Source organism: Pyrenophora tritici-repentis, chromosome 3, assembly GCF_003171515.1.
Source record: "Pyrenophora tritici-repentis strain M4 chromosome 3, whole genome shotgun sequence".
Lineage (NCBI taxonomy): Eukaryota > Fungi > Ascomycota > Dothideomycetes > Pleosporales > Pleosporaceae > Pyrenophora > Pyrenophora tritici-repentis.
The window spans coordinates 1,852,684-1,872,017 of record NC_089392.1 but is presented as its reverse complement, the minus strand read 5'-3'; the positions used below and the strand labels follow the sequence as shown (position 1 = coordinate 1,872,017).

Here is a 19,334-nt window from a genome sequence, read left to right as displayed (position 1 = left end):
CTTCATGCTGAGACTCGACCCCAGGCCGTTGGAATCGGGGAAGTAGGTGGATGATTACAGAGACCTCACGAAGAAAGATCGACGAAGGCGCAATGCAGAGTTCGGTTTTCTTTTGCCCAATTGCCGGGTCTCATTAGACTGTGCACGGATCGTATGATACGAAAGGCGAATGGTTCCATCTCATGGTTGACATGGTCTTTGCTCACCAACGTGGCTTGCCCTTCTTCGGCTGGATTCGCGGGCTTTACGTTGTTCGCACATGAGGGGGCTGCAAGGGTCAAGCTTATGATGAGCAGACACTGACGTGCACAGATGACGTGCTTCGATAAGTAACAGTGACGCCCAATGTCCATGCTGCAGTTACAAAGTCTAATTCGTTCTATTGGCACAACCAAAGCCTATCAGTCAAGCGCGCCTCAATTGAAGCATGCCTTCAAATCTAGGGTATCGACATCTATCGTGGCCTGCGTAAGGTCCGGTGAACACATTTAGAAATTAACGCTAAGTAGCCATCTTCCTCCATCTCGCATGCAGCCATTGCGGAAAGGGTGGTCGTTTCCCCGAACCCCTGTTTTCACAATGATGCTCGAACTTGGTTGCAAGTATTGATGTGCTGTTCTACGACAAGCGTGGAGCAATGCTAGTTCCGCTTCTTGCCCATCTTCTCAACAAGCTTTGCCGCGTCATTGACCGCCGCAAACGCGCTCCAGGTAGCCATGACGCTCTGGTACATGAGGTATCCCGGGATGACAATCCAGAAAGCGTTCATGAGGACAAAGTAACCCCAGTAGTAGAACTGCTCGGGGCGCGAGTATGACAAGTTGAGAATGTAGTGGTCGAAGAGCGAGGTTGCGTAGTAGAGGACGTCGCCGTAGAATTGACCGAGCGAGACGATGAGTTGGGCCGAGTAGCGTAGCGGGTGATCGATGGAGATGAGATAAGCACAAAGGAACGATCCGGGGCCCCAGAAGACCTGTGATGGCGCGTGTTAGTGTTTGGGTACCACAACAATGCAGCATAGCGTATACGTACAGCAGTAACAGTCTCCATGCAGAGCACGAATGCATCCTGGGTGAGGTAACGCGAGTCGCTCAGCGCATACTCCTTCCACAGCTGGCCGAACAGATCGTTGAGGCCGCCCATGTTCCTGAAGTTGTAGGCAAAGTAGCCCTCAAAGAACGAGTGTATGCAGCCGCACAGCACGAACCACATGATGGTGGACAAGTCGCCGGTGCTGGCATTGGGTCTCAGACGCTTGACCATGACATACGTGACGCCAAAGATGCCCACGCAGCCCGCAGCGAACATCAGCAGGAGGTCGAGTGTGTCCCATTTGTTGGCCAGGTAGCCCACAATCTCCTTCTCAATGGGGTAGTAAGGGTGCTGACCGGGAACGAAGGAAACGTTTGCGGCGGCCATGGCGGAACAAGGCGATATTCAATCAGATATGAATATGATGATTGTGAATGGATGCAAAGGTACGAAAGAGAGGAGGGAAGATGAGAGCGACGGTAATGTTTCTGGGCAACCGGCTAGTAATGGGGGCACGGCGTGCTTCGTGGTGCCCAGAAGGCAGGACTCAGGGCCCAAAATATTCCGGGGCAGGAGGCGAGCCCTGATTGGCTGCTGCGACCCGTATTGGCGGCAGCGGCAGGGGTTTCAATACGCGACCGCGATTCCCCTGGGTTGGTGTAATGTCAGATGGCGGTGACATGTCTTGCTGCACTGCACGTAGGCATGTGACTGCCATATGAAAGCTTCCTCTCCACGCTCTTTTCTTCCTATCATGGTTCATCTTGTCGTGTCTTTCGTCCGCATCTCATACAGCTTAAGGGACGTTTCACTCTTAGCGTATGGGGGGGCGTCCTGCCGGGCCATCTTCGGGTAAGCCGTCCAACAAGATTGTACGCGAGCAACGTGGTCTTCGTGTGGAACAGTAATATGCTTCAAGCCGTGTTCAAAATGATTGAACAACTTAGGAACAAGACGCAAGTAGCAAAAATTGAAGCTGTCATGTATGCTGAGGCTGGTGCCACAATGCACATGATTTCTATAGCTCAGACTCCCATGATGGTGGACCGGAACAGAGCCAAAAGAAAAGCGGCAGAGAGGTTTCCAAGGTCCATGGGCTGACTACCGGTAACCTTGGCATCCGTGTCTCCTCACGCTATTCCGTGTTTGGCCAACCTCGGTCACTACCCCAACATCTCGACTCAAACATCACAACCTCCCGGCATCCCGATAAATAAAGCTGTATCGCTAGCATTGGTATACGACTTGATGTCATCTTGATTGTTACCGTTAATTGTCACAATGTCAAAAGAAGACCAGTCTCCAGCCAAGTGGCAGGATGTATCGCAACGTAAAAAAGACGAACAGTATGGACGCATACCAGCAGACTGGAGGTTGAAGACCTTACCCGGGCCTCATGTCAAAAGCTACATGGATATACCACGAAATTGTGGTTTGTTGAGCAAGGAAGAGTTGGATATAACAGAAAAATATGACGCCGTTGCTCTAGCCCAAGCAATCAAGGATAAACAAGTCAAGTGTGTAGACGTCACAAGAGCCTTCTGCAAGGTGAGCTTACACCCAGACGGAATATGAATTGCCCGAGCCAATACCTAACCTCTCTCCAGAGAGCAGCGATCGCCCATCAACTCACCAACTGCCTCACAGAAATTTTCTTTGATGACGCACTAAAACGAGCCCAAGAGCTTGACCATCACTTGGCATCTGGAAACCCTCCCCTCGGCTTCCTCCACGGCGTGCCCATTTCACTCAAAGACACTTTCAAGGTCCGTGGCTACGATGCATCCATCGGCCTTGCAGCTCTGTGTTTCAAGCCTGCACAGGAAAATTCTACCTTGGTCGAATGCTTGCTTCGTGCCGGCGCAGTCTTGTACTGCAAGACTAATATTCCGCAAACGCTCATGGCCCTGGACTCTCACAACAACATCTTTGGTCGTACCATCAACCCTCTCAACACTGCTGTTACTGCAGGTGGAAGTTCTGGCGGTGAAGGAGCCTTGGTTGCGATGCGTGGATCCATCCTAGGAGTAGGCACGGATGTTGGCGGTAGCATCCGGATCCCGGCCATGTGCGATGGGACATTCGGTGTCAAGCCAAGCTGGGACCGTATACCTTACGCTGGTCAAGAAGGTGGTGCACTACCTGGTGCATCTAAGATCGGCATCCCTGCCAGTGCAGGACCACTCGCTCACAGCATGCGCGATATCGAGCTCTTTTTCAGCGCAATATCCGCACAACAGCCTTGGACTACAGACGCAGACGTTGCACCCTTGCCATGGACGCCCTCTTCTTCTCTCCCAAAGAAACTCAGAATCGGTATTGTCAGACGTGACGGAGTCATCGACCCCCATCCGCCCATCGCCCGCCTCTTAGACGAAGTAAAATCCAACCTACAGAATTCTGGAGTCCAAGTCGTGGAAGCTGACATTACATCGCTCTTCTCGCAGTGCCAGTCCCTTGCCAACGCTCTCTTCGGCGTCGAAGGTGGAAACGCCATGCTTGACCTTCTAGAATCTTTCAACGAGCCGCTTTCCCCATGGCTCGCCACGCGCCTCAAGCGCAAGAAGCACATGGATCTGAAACAAGTCCAGCAACTCCACGGCAAGCGCGATGCGTTACGCAAGCAGTTTCTCAAAATCTGGAAAGATGAACATGGCGATATGGACGCGTTTGTCTGTCCAGTTGCGCCGCATCCCGTGCCGCCGATTGATCGGTACAATGGCGTTAGCTACACGAGTTCCTTTGTTTTGCTGGATTATCCCGCTGGTGTTGTGCCAGTGAGGATATTCGAGGAGAAGGATATGCAGGGGGAGATGGAGGGTGGGAAGCCGTTGGGGAGTTGGGATAAGGCGAATCGCGAGTTGTGGACTGGCTTTGATCGGTCGGTTTACTTGGGGACGCCGCTTTGTGTGCAGGTCGTGGCACCGAGGTTGCAGGAGGAGAAGCTGGTGCAGGCTATGGCTGCTATTGATGATGCTGTAAGAGGAAAGAGGACGACGACAGCGAAATTGTAGGGTCTGACGAGAGATTGGGCGTACCTGTCAAGCTTTGCAAACACATAGACAAATGAAGTCATGATTCCTCCACAAATGAGTATTCTCAACACACCATCTCAAGTAGAATCACTCATATATCAAATAAACGGTCTACATCTACGTCACCCCTCACCACACATACTTCTCCCCATACCTCCCCACAAACCCCCCAACATCCGCATCCCTCTCCCCTCTCACAATCTGCAGCAAGCCCTGCGCACTCGTCTCCGAACTCTCAATCCCATTCGCTTTCCTCACCTCCCTATCATTCCCCAAATCCGTAACCACATACCCAGGACAGTACGTCCAAACCTTGAACCCCTCGGGCTTGAGCTGGTACCACACATAGGCCGTCAGCATATTCAGCGCACTCTTACTCATACGGTACCCAGAGTACTTGACGCCAGAGTAGCTGCTGCTGTGGTCGGAGATGAAGCCGATACTACCAAGCGTCGACGACACATTGATAATACGGGGGTTAGAAGAGCGCTTTAGCAGCGGGAAAAACATCTGCGTTATGATCGTTGGGCCAAAGACATTGGTTTCGAATACTGTACGGAGGGTGTCCCGAGAAGGCCATTGGTCGTTTTCTTTTTCTGGACAGACGCCCGCGTTGTTGATGAGGACGTCGAGACGGGAGAATTCTTGGTCTACTTTTTTGACGGCCGCCGCGATGGAGTCGTCGGAGGTGGCGTCGATTTGCACGAGGGAGAGGGTGCCTTGGATGCCGGGTTTGGTCCGGAGTTCCGAGAGAACCTTTTCGCCTTTGGAGAGGTTTCGGGCGCCGATTATAACATGGTAGTTTGGTGAGGCAGAGGCGATGTAGATGACGGTGTCTAGACCGATGCCGTTGGTGCCGCCTGTTGGTGTTTTGGTACTGTAACTTTCTGTGTATGTTGAGGTTCTTACCTGTAATTAGGACAATCTCTTTTTCGGGTCCAGACGCCATGTCAGCTTCAACTATATGATGTTTTCAAGAGGGATAAGATGTTTAGAAATGGGTGGTTCTGCGGGGTCAAGTTTGCTGCGGAGAAGACTGGGTGACCTGCAGTGCGTATATATACCTTGTCTACAAGTTCGACCTAGTCAACTCCCCCTCAGGCTCCCAACAGAATCAAGCACTTGCTAAGCATATTATGGAGCAAGGCAATAGTCGTAAGCAAATGGGGAAATTCGCTGTCAAGAAAGGCCGATGGCCTGGTCATTCAGTACTACCATGCCCGGATTTATTCAGCTAACTCCGGTGTACCCGGAGGAGCTCATGAAGTCATTTAATTGTGATGCCAAGTCATTTAGATATTGAATAAATATCTTGGACTGTTAATAGATTTCTGATCTTACTTCGAAGATGTAGTTGTACCTGATCCGTGGGCATCGCTTGATATGCAGGGCGTAGTTACCTACTAAGCTAAAGCTGTGCAATGGATATCCATGAATTAACCTTCCATTTCCTTCGTTTTGGCCAGATGATGTTAGAAATTCACCCTGTACCTACCAGCAATGGTCTTAGTTGTCTTGATCGGGCATGGCAAGAGTGAGAGTGTAAAGTGATTGTCGCGTGGGGTAAAATGCATTAGCGGCGCAAGACGCCTGGGCGACGTCATGTTCCGCTCAGCCCGTCAAATGTCTTTACGTGCAGCTGTCGTCAACCTCATGTCAGTAGCCGGAGAGTCAATTGCCCCTTGGTGCGCATAGTGCTGCCGAAGATATGCCATCCCTTGTTCGTAAGCTGCTCATCTTTGCAGCTGTCGATGGTCTCATATTGCAGCCATATCCGCCCCGCAACCATGCGCCCACGACGCAGCAGGCCATCAAGGTCGACTACAAAGGACAAGTTGGCCCGCTATTGAAGGATAGGCGCGAGGAAAATATTGCGCCAACATCCGTTGAAGCGCATGGCATAATCGGTACGCGCCGCAGCCATTGGCGCAACACGGCATTTAACAATTGCTAACCCTACGATCAGGACTCCTCAAAGTCGCTACTTCTTATTTCTTGATTTCGATATCCGATCGCGAGCAGGTCGCGATAATACGCGGCAGGCCTATATACAAAATCACCGACGTCGCTCTCATTCCGCTCTCCTCCCAAGCCGATGCGGACAAGGCAATCACGGCCACCCGGGATCACTTGAGGCGTCGGAACAAGGTACCAGGTCTAGACGATGACGAAACGGATAGCGAAAGCGATGACAACGCGCCCAGTGTGTCAGACTCGATCGTGGAGGAATCGCCGCCCGAGAACAACGAGGTCAAGAGTCCCGTGATCGGCTGGACGGGTAGTCCGCACCCGAAAACAAGTGTCGCAGAGGATGTCATGCAGCGCAAAGGTGTCTACGGCAGGTTCGCAGACAAATGGTTCTCGCGCAAAGGATGGAGTGCAGACAATAGACGTCTGCAAGGCTTCAGCTCGGAAGAGAATCTGGCTGCCAAGAACGCCGCCTCAATGCCAAAAACAGAAGAGCAGCCCAAGGGTGAGTCAAAGCCAGACGCAATACCGACCGAGGATGCGAACGTCCCAGAACCAGTCAGCCCTGAGGCGATACCAAAGGCGCTCGGCGGGGAGAAGAACACGACGACCATAGTATTGCTGCCAAAGATCTTGCAAACGACTAAAATGTATTTCTCCTCTGGTAACTTCTTCTATTCGTACGACTATGATATCTCACATGGCATTGGTCAGCAGCAGTCCACCCCTAGTGTGGCACTTTTCAAGCAATTCGACCCTTTGGTTAGTTCACGTATCACCCCCGCAGTGCACAGCTACTGACATCCTTTTAGTTCTTCTGGAACCAGCACATCGTTTCGCCTTTTATCGACGCTGGGCAGCATAGTTTTGTTCTCCCCATCATCCAGGGTTTCGTGGGACAGCGGTCCTTCACTATCAAGGCCGCGGATGACAATTCGAGCAGCCTAGTCGTGGACCCTCATGCGACTCCAGACGACATACAATTACAGTCTTGGCATGAGAAGCAGCAACAAGATTCGCAGTCTGACCCAGTAGAAAGTTATCAAGATCCCACTGGGGAGGCTTCCCTTGCAAGTGGCAAAGACTTTGTACTGACACTCATTTCGCGGCGGTCTATGAAACGCGCCGGACTTCGATATCTGCGTCGCGGGACTGATGACGAGGGCTGCACTGCAAATACCGTCGAAACGGAGCAGATTCTGTCGACACCGACGTTCGACACCACGCAAGACAAGATCTTCTCTTTCACGCAGCTCCGAGGGTCAATACCATTATTCTTCTCACAATCACCATACAGTCTTAAGCCTCAGGTCACAACCTGGGGCTCCTTTGAAACAAATGCTCTAGCCTTCAAACGACATTTCTATGATCTTTCGTCGCGTTACGGGGATATCTATTGCGATTCGCTGATTGACAAGCATGGCACAGAAGCGAAGATTGGTGAGCTCTATGAGCAGCATGCGAAATCTCTCAATGAGAATGGTGGTATCGATGGCAAGGGCAAGCAACTTGGGTTCGAGTGGTTCGATTTCCATAACGTCTGCCGTGGGATGCGTTTTGAGAACGTATCTAAATTGATGGATTCCATCGAGCCATTCATGAAATCTTCCAGCTGGGTCGAGATTTCGAACGATCAAATACAGCAACGGCAATCCGGTATTCTACGAACAAATTGCATGGACTGTTTGGATCGGACCAACGTCGTTCAGTCTGCTTGCGCCAGAACGGCTCTTGAGGCACAGTTGTCAATCGGCAGCTATAACATCGATCTCCAGAACGACCCTAGTACTTCATGGTTCAACACGCTTTGGGCTGACAATGGCGACGCTATCTCGCGACAATATGCTGGCACTGCTGCACTAAAGGGCGACTTCACGCGTACACGAAAACGCCAGATCACCGGGGCTCTTACCGACTTTGGACTTACATTGACGAGATACTACAACAACATCGTCAACGACTACTTTGCACAAGCTCTTATTGATTATCTCCTTGGTCGCGTGACTGATACTATTTTCGCGGAATTCGAAGCCGACATGAAAAGCTCGGACTACTTCATCGATGTACGCAAGGTGCGCCAACAAGCTATCGAGCGATCAGCCGGTATTGTCATTGAGGACCACGACGAAGACCTGGTTCAAGGATGGACCCTCAGCGTACCAACAGCAGCGAACCAGGTCAAAACTACTACCTTTGAAGAGGCTGTTCTTCTCCTCACCGAGAAGGCTTTGTATTTCTGTCGTCTAGACTGGGGTACGGAGAAGGTACGCGAGTTCGAGCGCATTCCACTCGAGAACATACAGGGCCTCATGCGCGGCACCTACGTCACCTCGACTCTAGCTCAGCGATACACCGATACCGACAAGAACATCGGGCTCATCATACAGTACCGAGCCGACACCAAAGGCGAGCTAGTACGACGAAACACACGAGCGCTGGATTCAGCTTCGATCAACGGGGAGTCCAGTGAGGAGCCCGCCAAGAAAGACCAAAAGGACGCTGCCGGTCGCTTCCTAGCATTCAAGGCATTGCCATCGCGAAGTAGCGTCCCTTCATCTCCTGGTGAAACACCAGAGAACGAGGGCGAGGTTGTCAAGTCGGTTTGCGATGAGATTGTACGCGTAGCCAATAAGGCGAGGAAGGGAGGTGTCGACGAGGATAGAGTATTGGAGGTCAAGGAGAAGGATATTATTAGCTTAGCAGACGCAAAGAAGACTACAGGGTACCTAGAACAGTTTGAGTATTCTCTAAAGAAGCTAGTCTGGGGTTAGAGGTGGGTGCTTCGCTAGCGCTTTCATAGAACGGACGCTTTATGTATATAATTTGGTTTATTGTAGATGGCTCTTGATCACGTGGAAGCCTGGCGTATTACCTTTTGTGTATCTGGAAGGTGGGGCCGGGTAATTTGGGCAAGCGCGACAGGCGATGAGGAACAGCCTGTGGTTATCTACAGACCTCTCTACGTCCTTTCATTCGACATAGCTTGTACTTTGCGTCGTCACGCTGCATGCAGTGCTTTAACCACGCCGCAATCGTACTGATCCTAGACCGGCCGGCGCTTTTGTTACTTTCCACCTTCTACCCCGCGCTTTTGTAGCATTGTATTTCCAATTGACTTGTTGCAACATTTATTGAAATCCATACGGCTATCTTTACAACCTAATAACCTTATAAGTTTACGATCAACTCGCAACTGCGACACAGTCGATTCAGTAGATGCACGTAGTACCACTGCTCCCGAGAGATTTTGAACGATCACACAACGCTTCAACTTCGCGATCCCATGCCCATTCGTCCCCCTGACTTTCACTAAGAGCTCTCGTTGAGTTGTGCCGACCCTACCATTACACCCTACGCTTCCACAGGATCAACATTTTATAAAGCCAGTGAGCTTCCCGCAGTTTCCACCGAGCCCAGAAATTCAAATGGAGCTTGAACGGCCATCAGACACCGGGCCTTTCCACCGCCAACCGTTCGATCACGAAAAGTCTTCTCTCCGCCTTGTCACTGTACAACCGGACACATCACCAGAAGGCCTTATACGCTGTGCTATTACCCACATTACAGCTGACGCAACTTACACCTGCCTGTCCTATTGATGGGGTCCTCCGATACCGAGTCAGAAGATTTTGATCAACAACAAGCCTTTCTCAGTCCTCCAGAACTTACTTGACTTTCTCAAGACTGTACATCGGTAACCGGAAGTATCGCAGTCCTATTGAATTGATGCTCTATGCATAGACCAGGCGAATACGGCTGAGAAGAATCATCAAGTCGCACAGATGGGTGTTATTTACTCGCGTGCATAAAGAGTTGAGATATGGCTTGGCAAAAGGACTGACCCAATAACGATGTTGCTTCGACCACAGCCATCACAGTCACAGAACATAGCACAGGAAGAACAGTTCTCCTGGCACCGCCGCCGAGAAGTGGAGGAAGCAAGGAGATTCCTGAGTGATATCAAGAAAGACGAGTATTGGTATCGCGCATGGATCATCCAGGAATTAGCTTTGGCCCGAAGTTTGATGGTGTGGATAAATTGTGAGTCTGGATGGCCTACATGGTTTGATGTCTGTAACTTGGGTGTGGAAGTATCACGATCCAAGCAACCAGTTTCGGTGGCTCACGACACCAGCTTCCAAAAAGACATGATTCAATGATCAAAGTGCTAGCCTAATCGCATTGCTGGCTCATTTCCAAAACGAGCTTTGCGAGAATCCTCGAGACCGAATCTTCTCCCTGCTCTCACTATGTAACAATGATCACGGAATAGAAGTGGATTATGAGTCGCCATATAACAAGATAGCATTCAACATCCTGGTACGTAACATGGAATCGGCTTTTCTTTATACCTTCCTACTGGTTGTACGACCTCTTGAAAGGGATCTGAAGTATATGGAATTGGATGACGCAGATAACTGGTCTGAGCTTATCTTCGAAATTCAGATGGATGACCTACGTTTTGACGATAGCTTTGTGCATGAGGGAGCTCCTTTGGGGGGGGGGCGCTTCAGTCACGATGAGTGGAAGCCACCCGAAGTCTTCACTGTGGACAACCGATATTACCAGGTGCGCGGACTATTGGCTCACCCTAACAAACACGATTATCCCATTGGCGATCGTTGTGGCTTGTTGCTTGACTTCAAATACATATTAGCGAGCAGAAATCAGGTTGTCGAAATTACCAAAGAGCAATTCGGACATCCAGGCAACAGAGCCTTCGATGGCTCCATAGTCACATCAAATTTAGGGTGCATGCGGTCGTTAGGAAACATGAAAACATCATGGATACGGCGTGTTAAAGGGTCTCAGAGATTCTGGACGCCAACTACAGATATTAGTACGCAAGAGAGAAAAGGCGGGAATATAATCATCCAGACCGGGTCAAAGGAACTGCTGAAAATTGTGCAGGAGCCACCTCCACTTTTGACCTGCTATCAATTCCGATTGGAAATGGACCCCCGAGAGCTGCATAGAGGCCCATTGCACGCGCGAGTCTTGCAAAGTACAAGACTGGAGCCGGATAATGTACTGCTTCCAGAGTTGAAAGATCTGAAATCTTCCAAACGCCAACTCTTTGGGGCATTCTTCCTGCGCTACATGCTTTCCTCGGCAACAATTCGTCACGCATCGGATCCACTGCCTACAACAACATTCCAAGACATGGAGCTATTGCATGTCTTCATACACAAATCATGGTGCAAGAACTATTTCGGACCCATTTCTGGAGAGCAAATCCATATCAAGACAGACGATATTATCGTCGTGCCCAGAGTGGCCATTCCACAAATATGGTGCATGAGGAGATCTCATGGTTACTTGGTTCTTCGCCCACTACTACGTGCACACTTTCCACTACGGTCTAAGGACGTGGACTGTGATATGCGGACGCGCTTTGCTGAATACATAGTACGTCTTTTTAAGCTCAAGCCAAGGATGCTTGAAGAGAGAAGAGACACATGAGCCCAAGATGAAGGATAGGCGTTATGGTCAATAGACATTTCAAGGTGGAGCTTCTACTCTAAGAATTGATATACGTCTTCTTATAATCACAGTGATCAAGCAGAAAACTAGTCATGTGGTACTGAAGGTCCTGTTTCTGACCACGACAAGCCAATAGTTCTCGCAGAGATAGTGAGACATGTGAGCCTACAAGTTGCGTACATATTTTTTTCCATCTTAATTTCTAGTTCTCTAAAGCGATAGCATCCTTCCAAAACAAATTGCACAAAGTGGGGTTATGAACTATCCATCATGAACAGCGTTGTCCCCAACCATATCAGTGATTTGAACTGTACCTACTTATCTAATGCCAGCTATCTGTATCATATAAACTTGCTTAATTTCCCCGAAATGTTTCCCTGTATTTTGACTTCATGGAATTATACCGGGGATCTACCGAGTAAGATATCATTCAGAAGTTTCATTGATCAGTAACACCACCATGGCCAACCCATGGGTTCTTCAAGCGAACCACACTCTGCTTACAACTTTATCCTGCATGCATCAGGAATTGTTATTTATTTACGAGGAGTGGCTCTCTAGAAGTCTGTCTTTGCAACACTATATTGCGACATGGATCGACCGTCATTGGTTAGGTAAGTAAGCCCGCCCCGTTCGCTACCAAACTACGTACTCATCCGACTAGCGAACGTTTTGGATGTTAACCACGGATACAGCATCGCCATGCATTCTTGTAAATAAAATATATAATGATATTCATTCCCCATCTTAGACAATCACTCGTCCCATACATAGCACTTTTAGTCGGAGAAACCAAAGTCTAGCCTTGAAAACCACCTCATCTTCAACAACGTTTCTACACACTTTCGCACCATGTTTAAGCTTATGAAAGAAATTACGGGCATGTTTGATCCAAAGCCAGAGGGACTGCCAGATGCAGAGCCGAGAAAGTCTGTCACGAAACGGAAGAGGGCCTTGACCAGAGCTACAGAGTCGCCCGAAAGTTCTCTATTGGGGTCAGAAAGAGACCGTACCCTCTCACCAACTCAAAGGCGTTGCCTTAAAAGTTTGAGGGACAGCAAGGATTGTATCCCCAAACCAAGAAACCCATCGCCTTGCCCATTTTCTCCAGTCCTACCACCAGCGCTCATGGAACCGTTTCCAGATTTCAAAGATGAGTACGAAAGCCTGGAACCTTACGATCCCCATCACTGCAATCTCCACTGCCCCCATCACGTATGTAAAAGTCTCCGCAAACTTGATGAGAAAAACCACATCGCACCAAAACCGTGCATCCATAACGATCGGCACGCTCCGCCAATTTTTCGGGGCCCCTTCAACCTATCTCGCATTCCAAGCCTCAGCCGCAGGAACTTTGCCGCCACAAAACGCGCCTATGGCCTCAACGACAAGGCCGGCAAGATACGCGTGGAGCTAACATCCGCCATCGCACTCGTGCAAAAGCTCCGTGACGAGAAACGGCTAGACTTTTGCTGTCACCTCCTCTCACACCCACACTACACATGGAACGCTGTGTACAAGCGGTCGCAATTCCAACCTGCCGCACATGCCGCGGATGCTTTGGTAGACAAACTACTGGAATATCTGAGGTGCATGCTATCACGCTTTCCCACACTCATGCGAGAAGTGACCATTGCGCAACTGGAGAAGGAGATGCAGGATTTCATGTACTTGGAAGTGCTCTGGTGGGCTGCAGAATGGTGTCTGTGCAAAGCCCCTAGCAAGAAAGACAGCGAGCGGAAGAGGGGCTCGATGCTGAGGAGGGCCATGGTGACTGCGTTGGTTCAACGGTCGGAGGGCAAGCAAAGGAGGGGGGTGGATCTTGTGATGAACAGGGCTGATGAGGTGGTTAATAGGGTCATGGGGGTGTTGGTTTGGTGGGATGGGGTGAACAGGGACGTGGAGATTGAAGAGGAAGAGTTTGAGGGGAGTGTCGGGTCTGTTGAAACCGTGGTTGGGGAATGGAATGATGGTGCGTTTAGTGAGCCAAGTAGTGGGTCGAATCATGACTCAGACGTGGAAGACGGGGAGGACATGTGGTAGAGAGTGGTTGCGGTGTTAGCGCTGGTATCGTACATTGGGGTTCGTAGTTGTTCGGTTAGCTATTCACTTGGGCGTAATATCTAGTTTGCCCCCTCAAGTGAAAGTAGTGTTTCCTGTTCTCGGAACTTATTTCATCTGCCGTAACAACCCCCACGCTCTTCCAGTCGAATCTGAATACTCAAACAAGCCATGACGTTCTCAACTGCTGACTTCGAGTCCGCCACCATCACCATCGCGCCTTGACCCAAGCGCAAGCCCCGCCTACACCTCACTATACCGACTAGTCACCTACGTCTCCCCATCTCCCCACCGTCTCCCCTCTTCGCCAGCATGAATCAATATATCAACACCGACGCGTTTCCGACGTGATCGAGCATCCAAACTCGGAGGAAACTCACTGCAGTGTACACTGTGAGAAGAACATATGCAGGTGCATGCGCAAGAAGGGAATAAAAGTATCAGAGTGTCAGTGTGGATTGAACATGGAGCGAGTTGAGAAGGAGCGAGTTGAAAAGGAAAAGGAACTACCAGTAGGGACAGGGAGCGTTATGGTGGAGTTTATATTTGACTGGCTTTTTGGGCCCCCATCTGCTTTGTTACACCCGATGTAGCGTCGAGACCTGTGCAGGCGGGTGAAGTTCGTTTGGAGACGACGTAGGAAGTAATTTTGCGCCCACTCCGAATGGATTACATGATGGTTCCGGCAGTGTTGTGTCTTCTGGCGGCTTTTACAGAACGATGACGGGCGTAGACCCAATTGAGTTAGCGCCGGCCAAGCCTCGGCTTCTCCGACGCTGAACAAAACCCTCGCCACAGCCGGCCATCCTCTTTTCTTCTTCTTTATAGAAAGTTGCACCCACGTAATTTGACCTCACTCTTTCCGCCTCGATAAGATTGAAGTTGACATAAGCTGGGGAGATCGAACCTCTTTGCTCCCAAGAACTGCCTGCCCTTATCGAATGGGCTGTCGGTCCCGTAGCTCCGAGACATCCCAATAAGACTCATCGTCATTTGCTACACTGCCCGTCCGCCACGACACGATACCGATACGTATACGCGCGAGTGACACGATGGATGCATAAAGGTGGCCAGAGCGACAAACGTGATCGCTTTGGACGGCGCCGGTAAATGGCCCGTAAAACGAAGGCGATTGACCACATGGTCAATCGCATGAACAAAATGCGGCTGGTGGATGAGCGAGCTGTGGCAAAAGCCTCTCCCGCAAAGCCAGTCGCCAAGGAGGATACGGAAAGCGATAGCGAGGAAGAGGTCAAGCTTCCATGTTTCCGCTTCTTCGACCTGCCCTTTGAATTGCGACTCCGCGTATATGAAGAGCTCCTCGTGTTTCCCAAGACGATCGACCTCGACCCAGAAAACTTTCGCCTTGTCGCACCGGCGCTCCGCCTCTTTCTCGTAGACCGCCGCACACACGACGAAGCTTCACGCGTCTTCTACGGTCTCAATACCTTTCGCATCTTTCCGATCCACGGACGCTACATCAACCGAAAGCACCCGCTTCTTGCGTGGCTGCCTCGGAAATACCGCGCACACCTTACACGGCTAGAGCTTCGGCTCGGCCCAGGCTTCACAAAGCCACCCAAATGCTGGGTCGTGGACAGCAGATTGGGTCTGGCCGCCGTGAAGAAGGTGTACCGGCTCAAGGTGTTCGTCGAGATTGACCCCGCATCCAACGAAGTGTTCGAAGGCTGGCGCGTGGGAAACAACTTTTATACTGAATACTGTGTGGGCTTGTTGAGAGGCTTGCTTGCACAGGTGCCATCGGTCAACGATGTTGAATTTGACGCATATCCCAGTGTGTCCAAGTCGAGTCCCTTGCTCAAGGGCTTGATAGAAGAGACAAAGCTCAACCAGAAGCGCGTTGCTTGGGGCCCCGAGAGGGGTTGGGATACGATAGTCGACGTTGACCTCGCAGGCGTTCTCCAGAAGATGGGGCTTGGAGCGCTCTGACATATCTCTAGCCATCACACTGTTAGTACATACTTCAGGCTGCCTTCTGCGTTAGTTGAGATGGACAAATACCTAGAAACCTATTGAATTATGGTTACATCGAAACTGAATCAAACTTGTAAATATAACGCACAGACAAAGCCAACAGCATTTCAAAGTCATCAAGTTCCTTCTGGTCAACATTGTTTATCTATGTCGAGACCTCCAGCTGATACGCAAGGAAAAAGGATAGCCTGCATGCTCATTTTGAGATCAGTTCGGGCTGGGAATAGACCCAGTAGTAGTAGTAGTAGCTGATACGCAAACCAACACGGATGACGCACAGACACTCCGATCAGAGCCCGGGATCTGCAACTGCGGGGTCAGTCCAGCTGCGAAACAGGGATAATTCCAAGTCGTCGTTTCATTGAGTTTTGCTTTTCGCTCAGCCTGTAAAAACTCTTCTCTAATCCTCGATTCTTCTTGTCCGACATCGCCAGTATGCAACAAGTTGTCAACCTTTGTGGTAGGAACATTGTGCTCGAAAGCTTGCCTCCTGGTGTTGACTTTCGAGAGACCAGCATCCCAATGGATGGTGGGCCACCTCAGGTGACATACGAAGGCAACGGACTACCAGGTAACTCCATATCACTCCGAGAATGCAGAAGAGAAGCAAGAGCGAAGTCCAAATCCATCGTTGATAACTACAAGCTGCTCAACAATGTGCTGGCAAGGTATGAAGACCTCATTCGGACCCGATGGTCTAAGAAGACGCGAACGCAACGCAAAACCATACTCCATAATTCGTGGCATACTACGATACCTACTTCCCACCGCGCAGATCTCATTGCATTCCGTAGGAGCGAGCTTGATGTGGGGGGTGAAGAGAGAAACGAAGACAGTGCGTACTGGTGGCCGCATATCAACGAGGAAGATCTTCTGACTCCTGCGACGATTCCCCGCTTCTTGAACTCGAGGGGCCGCAATGCGCCGAGTGTGTTTGTGGATATGGACTGGGATAGTACAGCTATTGGACGCGAGCTGTGAGTTATAGGATCGCGGTCTCTGCGGTTAGATACCAAGGATGACGAGAATGACGATGAAGAGATAAAGGAGGAAGAGGAGGAAGACAATAAAGATGATGACAAAGACGTAGAATATCTGATGAACCTAAGATCTGCCGATTTGACCGAGTATGGCAAGCTGGTGAAAGTTCCTGCAGGAGCTGAAGATGAAGGCATCAAGATAAGCGCAACTCGTGGTCTTCTGATTTTGGAAATTCAGAAGGCTGTCATGGAGTTTCTCATCAATGTCTGCCAAGGCATTCTCCACGAGAAAGATCTTGACCCAACAGCACTTCAACAAGTACCTGAATTGCCTGAACCGCCCAAGATGGCGGCGATTAAAGACAGCGAATGAAAATCGGCAGTCGACCTTGCGTGCGAGTCGCCATATCTCGTACCACAGACCGTGGATTTAGAACGTATCCAGTCGCCTATCCACGCCCGACTGCGCGAGCGGGAAGACTATGCCTGGGCTATGCGGGAGGATCCATCTTTTTTCGCTGTTGTTGTCAATGACTGGAGTAAGTGAATTTCCGATCAAGGTGGATTGAGATGTACTGACATTGTATCTCTTCAAGGCGAGCATTCATCAGATCAGATTCCACCAGACGGTAAAAAGATATCTCCCAACTTATCGCATCCAATACGCATAAGGCAACATTGGGACCGCACAGTCAGCAGCGCTATCAACGAGGTCTATGGATATCTCGTCATCTGGAAGTTGATGAGTGACAAGCTTGATGCTATCATAGAACTCCAGAAGCAACAAGCCAAGGGAAACTATGGTCGACCAGAAGACGTACCTGGTTTAGTGGATGCTGTGCGGATACTAAAGGTCATACTCGATGTGCGCGTCGTGGAGAAGCAACAAAGGGAGTTGGGATTCATACTTCTTTCTTCACCGCCGATGCGCCCACTCTTCATAACAGACGGTGGTCGTTTAACGCTGAGAAATGAAGTGAATAAAGATGACTATCTTCTGTGGTTGGGACAGGACCTGTTTCGGGGAGGAATCTTGCGCCCCCCGCGACCTTGGTCATGGAGATGCTTCGCGTCATCCAGCAAGACAAGACGCAGAAGCCCAGAATCACGCCCATGGTTGCGAGATTCATGTCTGACCTGGGTCTTGGGTACGAACTGCGCTCGCGTCTGAGCATCCTATGTCCTCAAATCTTTCAACCTGGAAAGAAAGAAGAAGCACGCACCAAAGTAGCTCTGGACTCGCTCAAGTTTGATCAAGCCTTTCTAGCAATGTACGACCTCAAGATGATTGTCAGTCCATTCTACGCAGGCAAAAACTTCCTTCGTCTAGGAGACCTCGGCGAGCCATTCACCCTGCCCTACCCCGTGAGCAAACGACGTACAAAAGAGAGCGTCGAAACTATGCAGGCCTCCGAGCGCCGACTTGACGCCCTGTGGGAAAAGTACGACGAGCATTTGAAAAAGCTTCTCAAACCCGAAGTCGAAGCCTTCCTCCAAAAATCCATGCCCGCGCGAGGCGAGCTACAACGCACCACCGACTGGGTCGAGCCCGAGAAGCCCGCCAAAAAGGCGCGACAAAACGAGGAATACATAACCCCTGTAATCCCCGAACCAAACCCCGATCCCAGCACCACCCTCCCCATCCGCAAGGAAAAGCCAAAAACATGCGGAACCCCCGCCCCATCTCCCACAGAACCCGCATCATCAATTTCACACTCCCAAACCACCGCGCCTTCTACCCCAGTCTTCACCGTCCCCAAAAAACCATACCACACCTTTTCAAACGTCTTTTTCCAGCCCTCAACCTCCTCTCACCCCGGAGAGATCCTCTGAACAGACTTCGTCTCCGCCCTTAGCGCTGTTGGGTTCCAGCCTGAAAAACTATACGGGTCTGTGTGGCGGTTTACGCCAAAAGATGGCGGGAAGCTGTTTGGCACCGAGGCGCCGATTAACTTCCACGAGCCGCATCCAGGTGTCAAGTTGACGTTTGAGCGAGCGAGGAACTATGGGAGGAGGCTGACGAGGAATTATGGGTTGGATGGAGGCAGTTTTACTCTGGCTTAGTTAGGTTAGGTTAGTGGTGAGGGGATTGAATAAAGGTGGGCTGATATAGAAAGAATACAACTTACAAATAAAACTACAATTAGTTACAATTACAGATGAAAATACAAACACATTGTTACCTAATCATCTCATTGTTGCTATGTAACATATCTACAGGCCCCATCTTCCATTCACGTCACACAATCTACCACTATCTCCCCATCATCATCCCCACATTCCTCAAAATAAACATGATAAGTCCGACACAGCGGCTTCCCCACACGCAGCGTCGCATGCATACCATCCTCCTCATATCCCGGCACATCTGGCCATGCAACGCGCGATGGACATGCCGCATGTCTGGTCCCACTATAGGTACCCCAGTAATCATCGCAGCCTATACACACATAATTCTGTTGTCGACGTGTAAAAGCATGAGGCGGATGTCTAGTTAATGGGACGGAGGTTAGCTACTCTCCAGCCTAAATCGGGGATAGTGTGCATAGGGGGAGGTTAATACTTGATGAATATATACGGAACTTTGAGTTTGGTGCGGAGCCAGGGGGCGAGTATTTCACTTGTACGTTTTGAGCGATGGGGTGAGACTTGTTTTCGGCCTGTTTTGATTCACTTGAGTCGTTTTGTTTGCCAGATGTGGCTGGGGATATTACGATCCTTCGGTTTACTGGAAGTGGGCCTTATCACTTGTTTGATCAGAAGAGCTGTTCGGGTTGGG

General features: G+C 50.2%; 8 protein-coding genes across 8 annotated transcripts; 6 read left to right on the top strand and 2 right to left on the bottom strand.

Annotated features, from left to right (window-relative positions):
* Nucleotides 1-640: 640 nt before the first annotated feature.
* Nucleotides 641-1,419, bottom strand: PtrM4_080790 (EBP domain containing protein; the record flags this gene model as incomplete). The annotated part of the gene is made up of 2 exons (XM_001940949.2): nt 641-973; nt 1,033-1,419. The coding sequence occupies 2 exons, from the start codon at nt 1,417-1,419 to the stop codon at nt 641-643; spliced, it is 720 nt and encodes a 239-aa protein (XP_001940984.1).
* Nucleotides 1,420-2,313: 894 nt separating this feature from the next.
* PtrM4_080780 (Amidase domain containing protein) lies at nt 2,314-4,046 on the top strand (the record flags this gene model as incomplete). Its single annotated transcript, XM_001940948.1, has 2 exons — nt 2,314-2,580; nt 2,640-4,046. 2 exons carry the CDS (start codon nt 2,314-2,316, stop codon nt 4,044-4,046), a joined length of 1,674 nt encoding a protein of 557 aa, XP_001940983.1.
* A 150-nt stretch (nt 4,047-4,196) lies between these two features.
* PtrM4_080770 (FabG, Dehydrogenase with different specificities (related to short-chain alcohol dehydrogenase)) lies at nt 4,197-5,016 on the bottom strand (the record flags this gene model as incomplete). Its single annotated transcript, XM_001940947.2, has 2 exons — nt 4,197-4,927; nt 4,977-5,016. 2 exons carry the CDS (start codon nt 5,014-5,016, stop codon nt 4,197-4,199), a joined length of 771 nt encoding a protein of 256 aa, XP_001940982.1.
* Nucleotides 5,017-5,775: 759 nt separating this feature from the next.
* Nucleotides 5,776-8,806, top strand: PtrM4_080760 (Phosphoinositide polyphosphatase (Sac family); the record flags this gene model as incomplete). Its single annotated transcript, XM_001940946.2, has 3 exons — nt 5,776-5,974; nt 6,034-6,797; nt 6,848-8,806. The coding sequence occupies 3 exons, from the start codon at nt 5,776-5,778 to the stop codon at nt 8,804-8,806; spliced, it is 2,922 nt and encodes a 973-aa protein (XP_001940981.1).
* A 3,565-nt stretch (nt 8,807-12,371) lies between these two features.
* Nucleotides 12,372-13,562, top strand: PtrM4_080750 (Amelogenin multi-domain protein; the record flags this gene model as incomplete). The annotated part of the gene is made up of 1 exon (XM_001940945.2): nt 12,372-13,562. The coding sequence occupies one exon, from the start codon at nt 12,372-12,374 to the stop codon at nt 13,560-13,562; it is 1,191 nt and encodes a 396-aa protein (XP_001940980.2).
* Nucleotides 13,563-14,720: 1,158 nt separating this feature from the next.
* Nucleotides 14,721-15,530, top strand: PtrM4_080740 (Ribosomal-L15e domain containing protein; the record flags this gene model as incomplete). The annotated part of the gene is made up of 1 exon (XM_001940944.2): nt 14,721-15,530. One exon carries the CDS (start codon nt 14,721-14,723, stop codon nt 15,528-15,530), a length of 810 nt encoding a protein of 269 aa, XP_001940979.2.
* Nucleotides 15,531-16,010: 480 nt separating this feature from the next.
* PtrM4_080730 (uncharacterized protein) lies at nt 16,011-17,530 on the top strand (the record flags this gene model as incomplete). The annotated part of the gene is made up of 5 exons (XM_066106444.1): nt 16,011-16,552; nt 16,685-16,874; nt 16,977-17,094; nt 17,152-17,420; nt 17,525-17,530. 5 exons carry the CDS (start codon nt 16,011-16,013, stop codon nt 17,528-17,530), a joined length of 1,125 nt encoding a protein of 374 aa, XP_065963382.1.
* Nucleotides 17,531-17,611: 81 nt separating this feature from the next.
* PtrM4_080720 (Atrophin-1 multi-domain protein) lies at nt 17,612-18,388 on the top strand (the record flags this gene model as incomplete). Its single annotated transcript, XM_066106443.1, has 1 exon — nt 17,612-18,388. The coding sequence occupies one exon, from the start codon at nt 17,612-17,614 to the stop codon at nt 18,386-18,388; it is 777 nt and encodes a 258-aa protein (XP_065963381.1).
* Nucleotides 18,389-19,334: the final 946 nt, after the last annotated feature.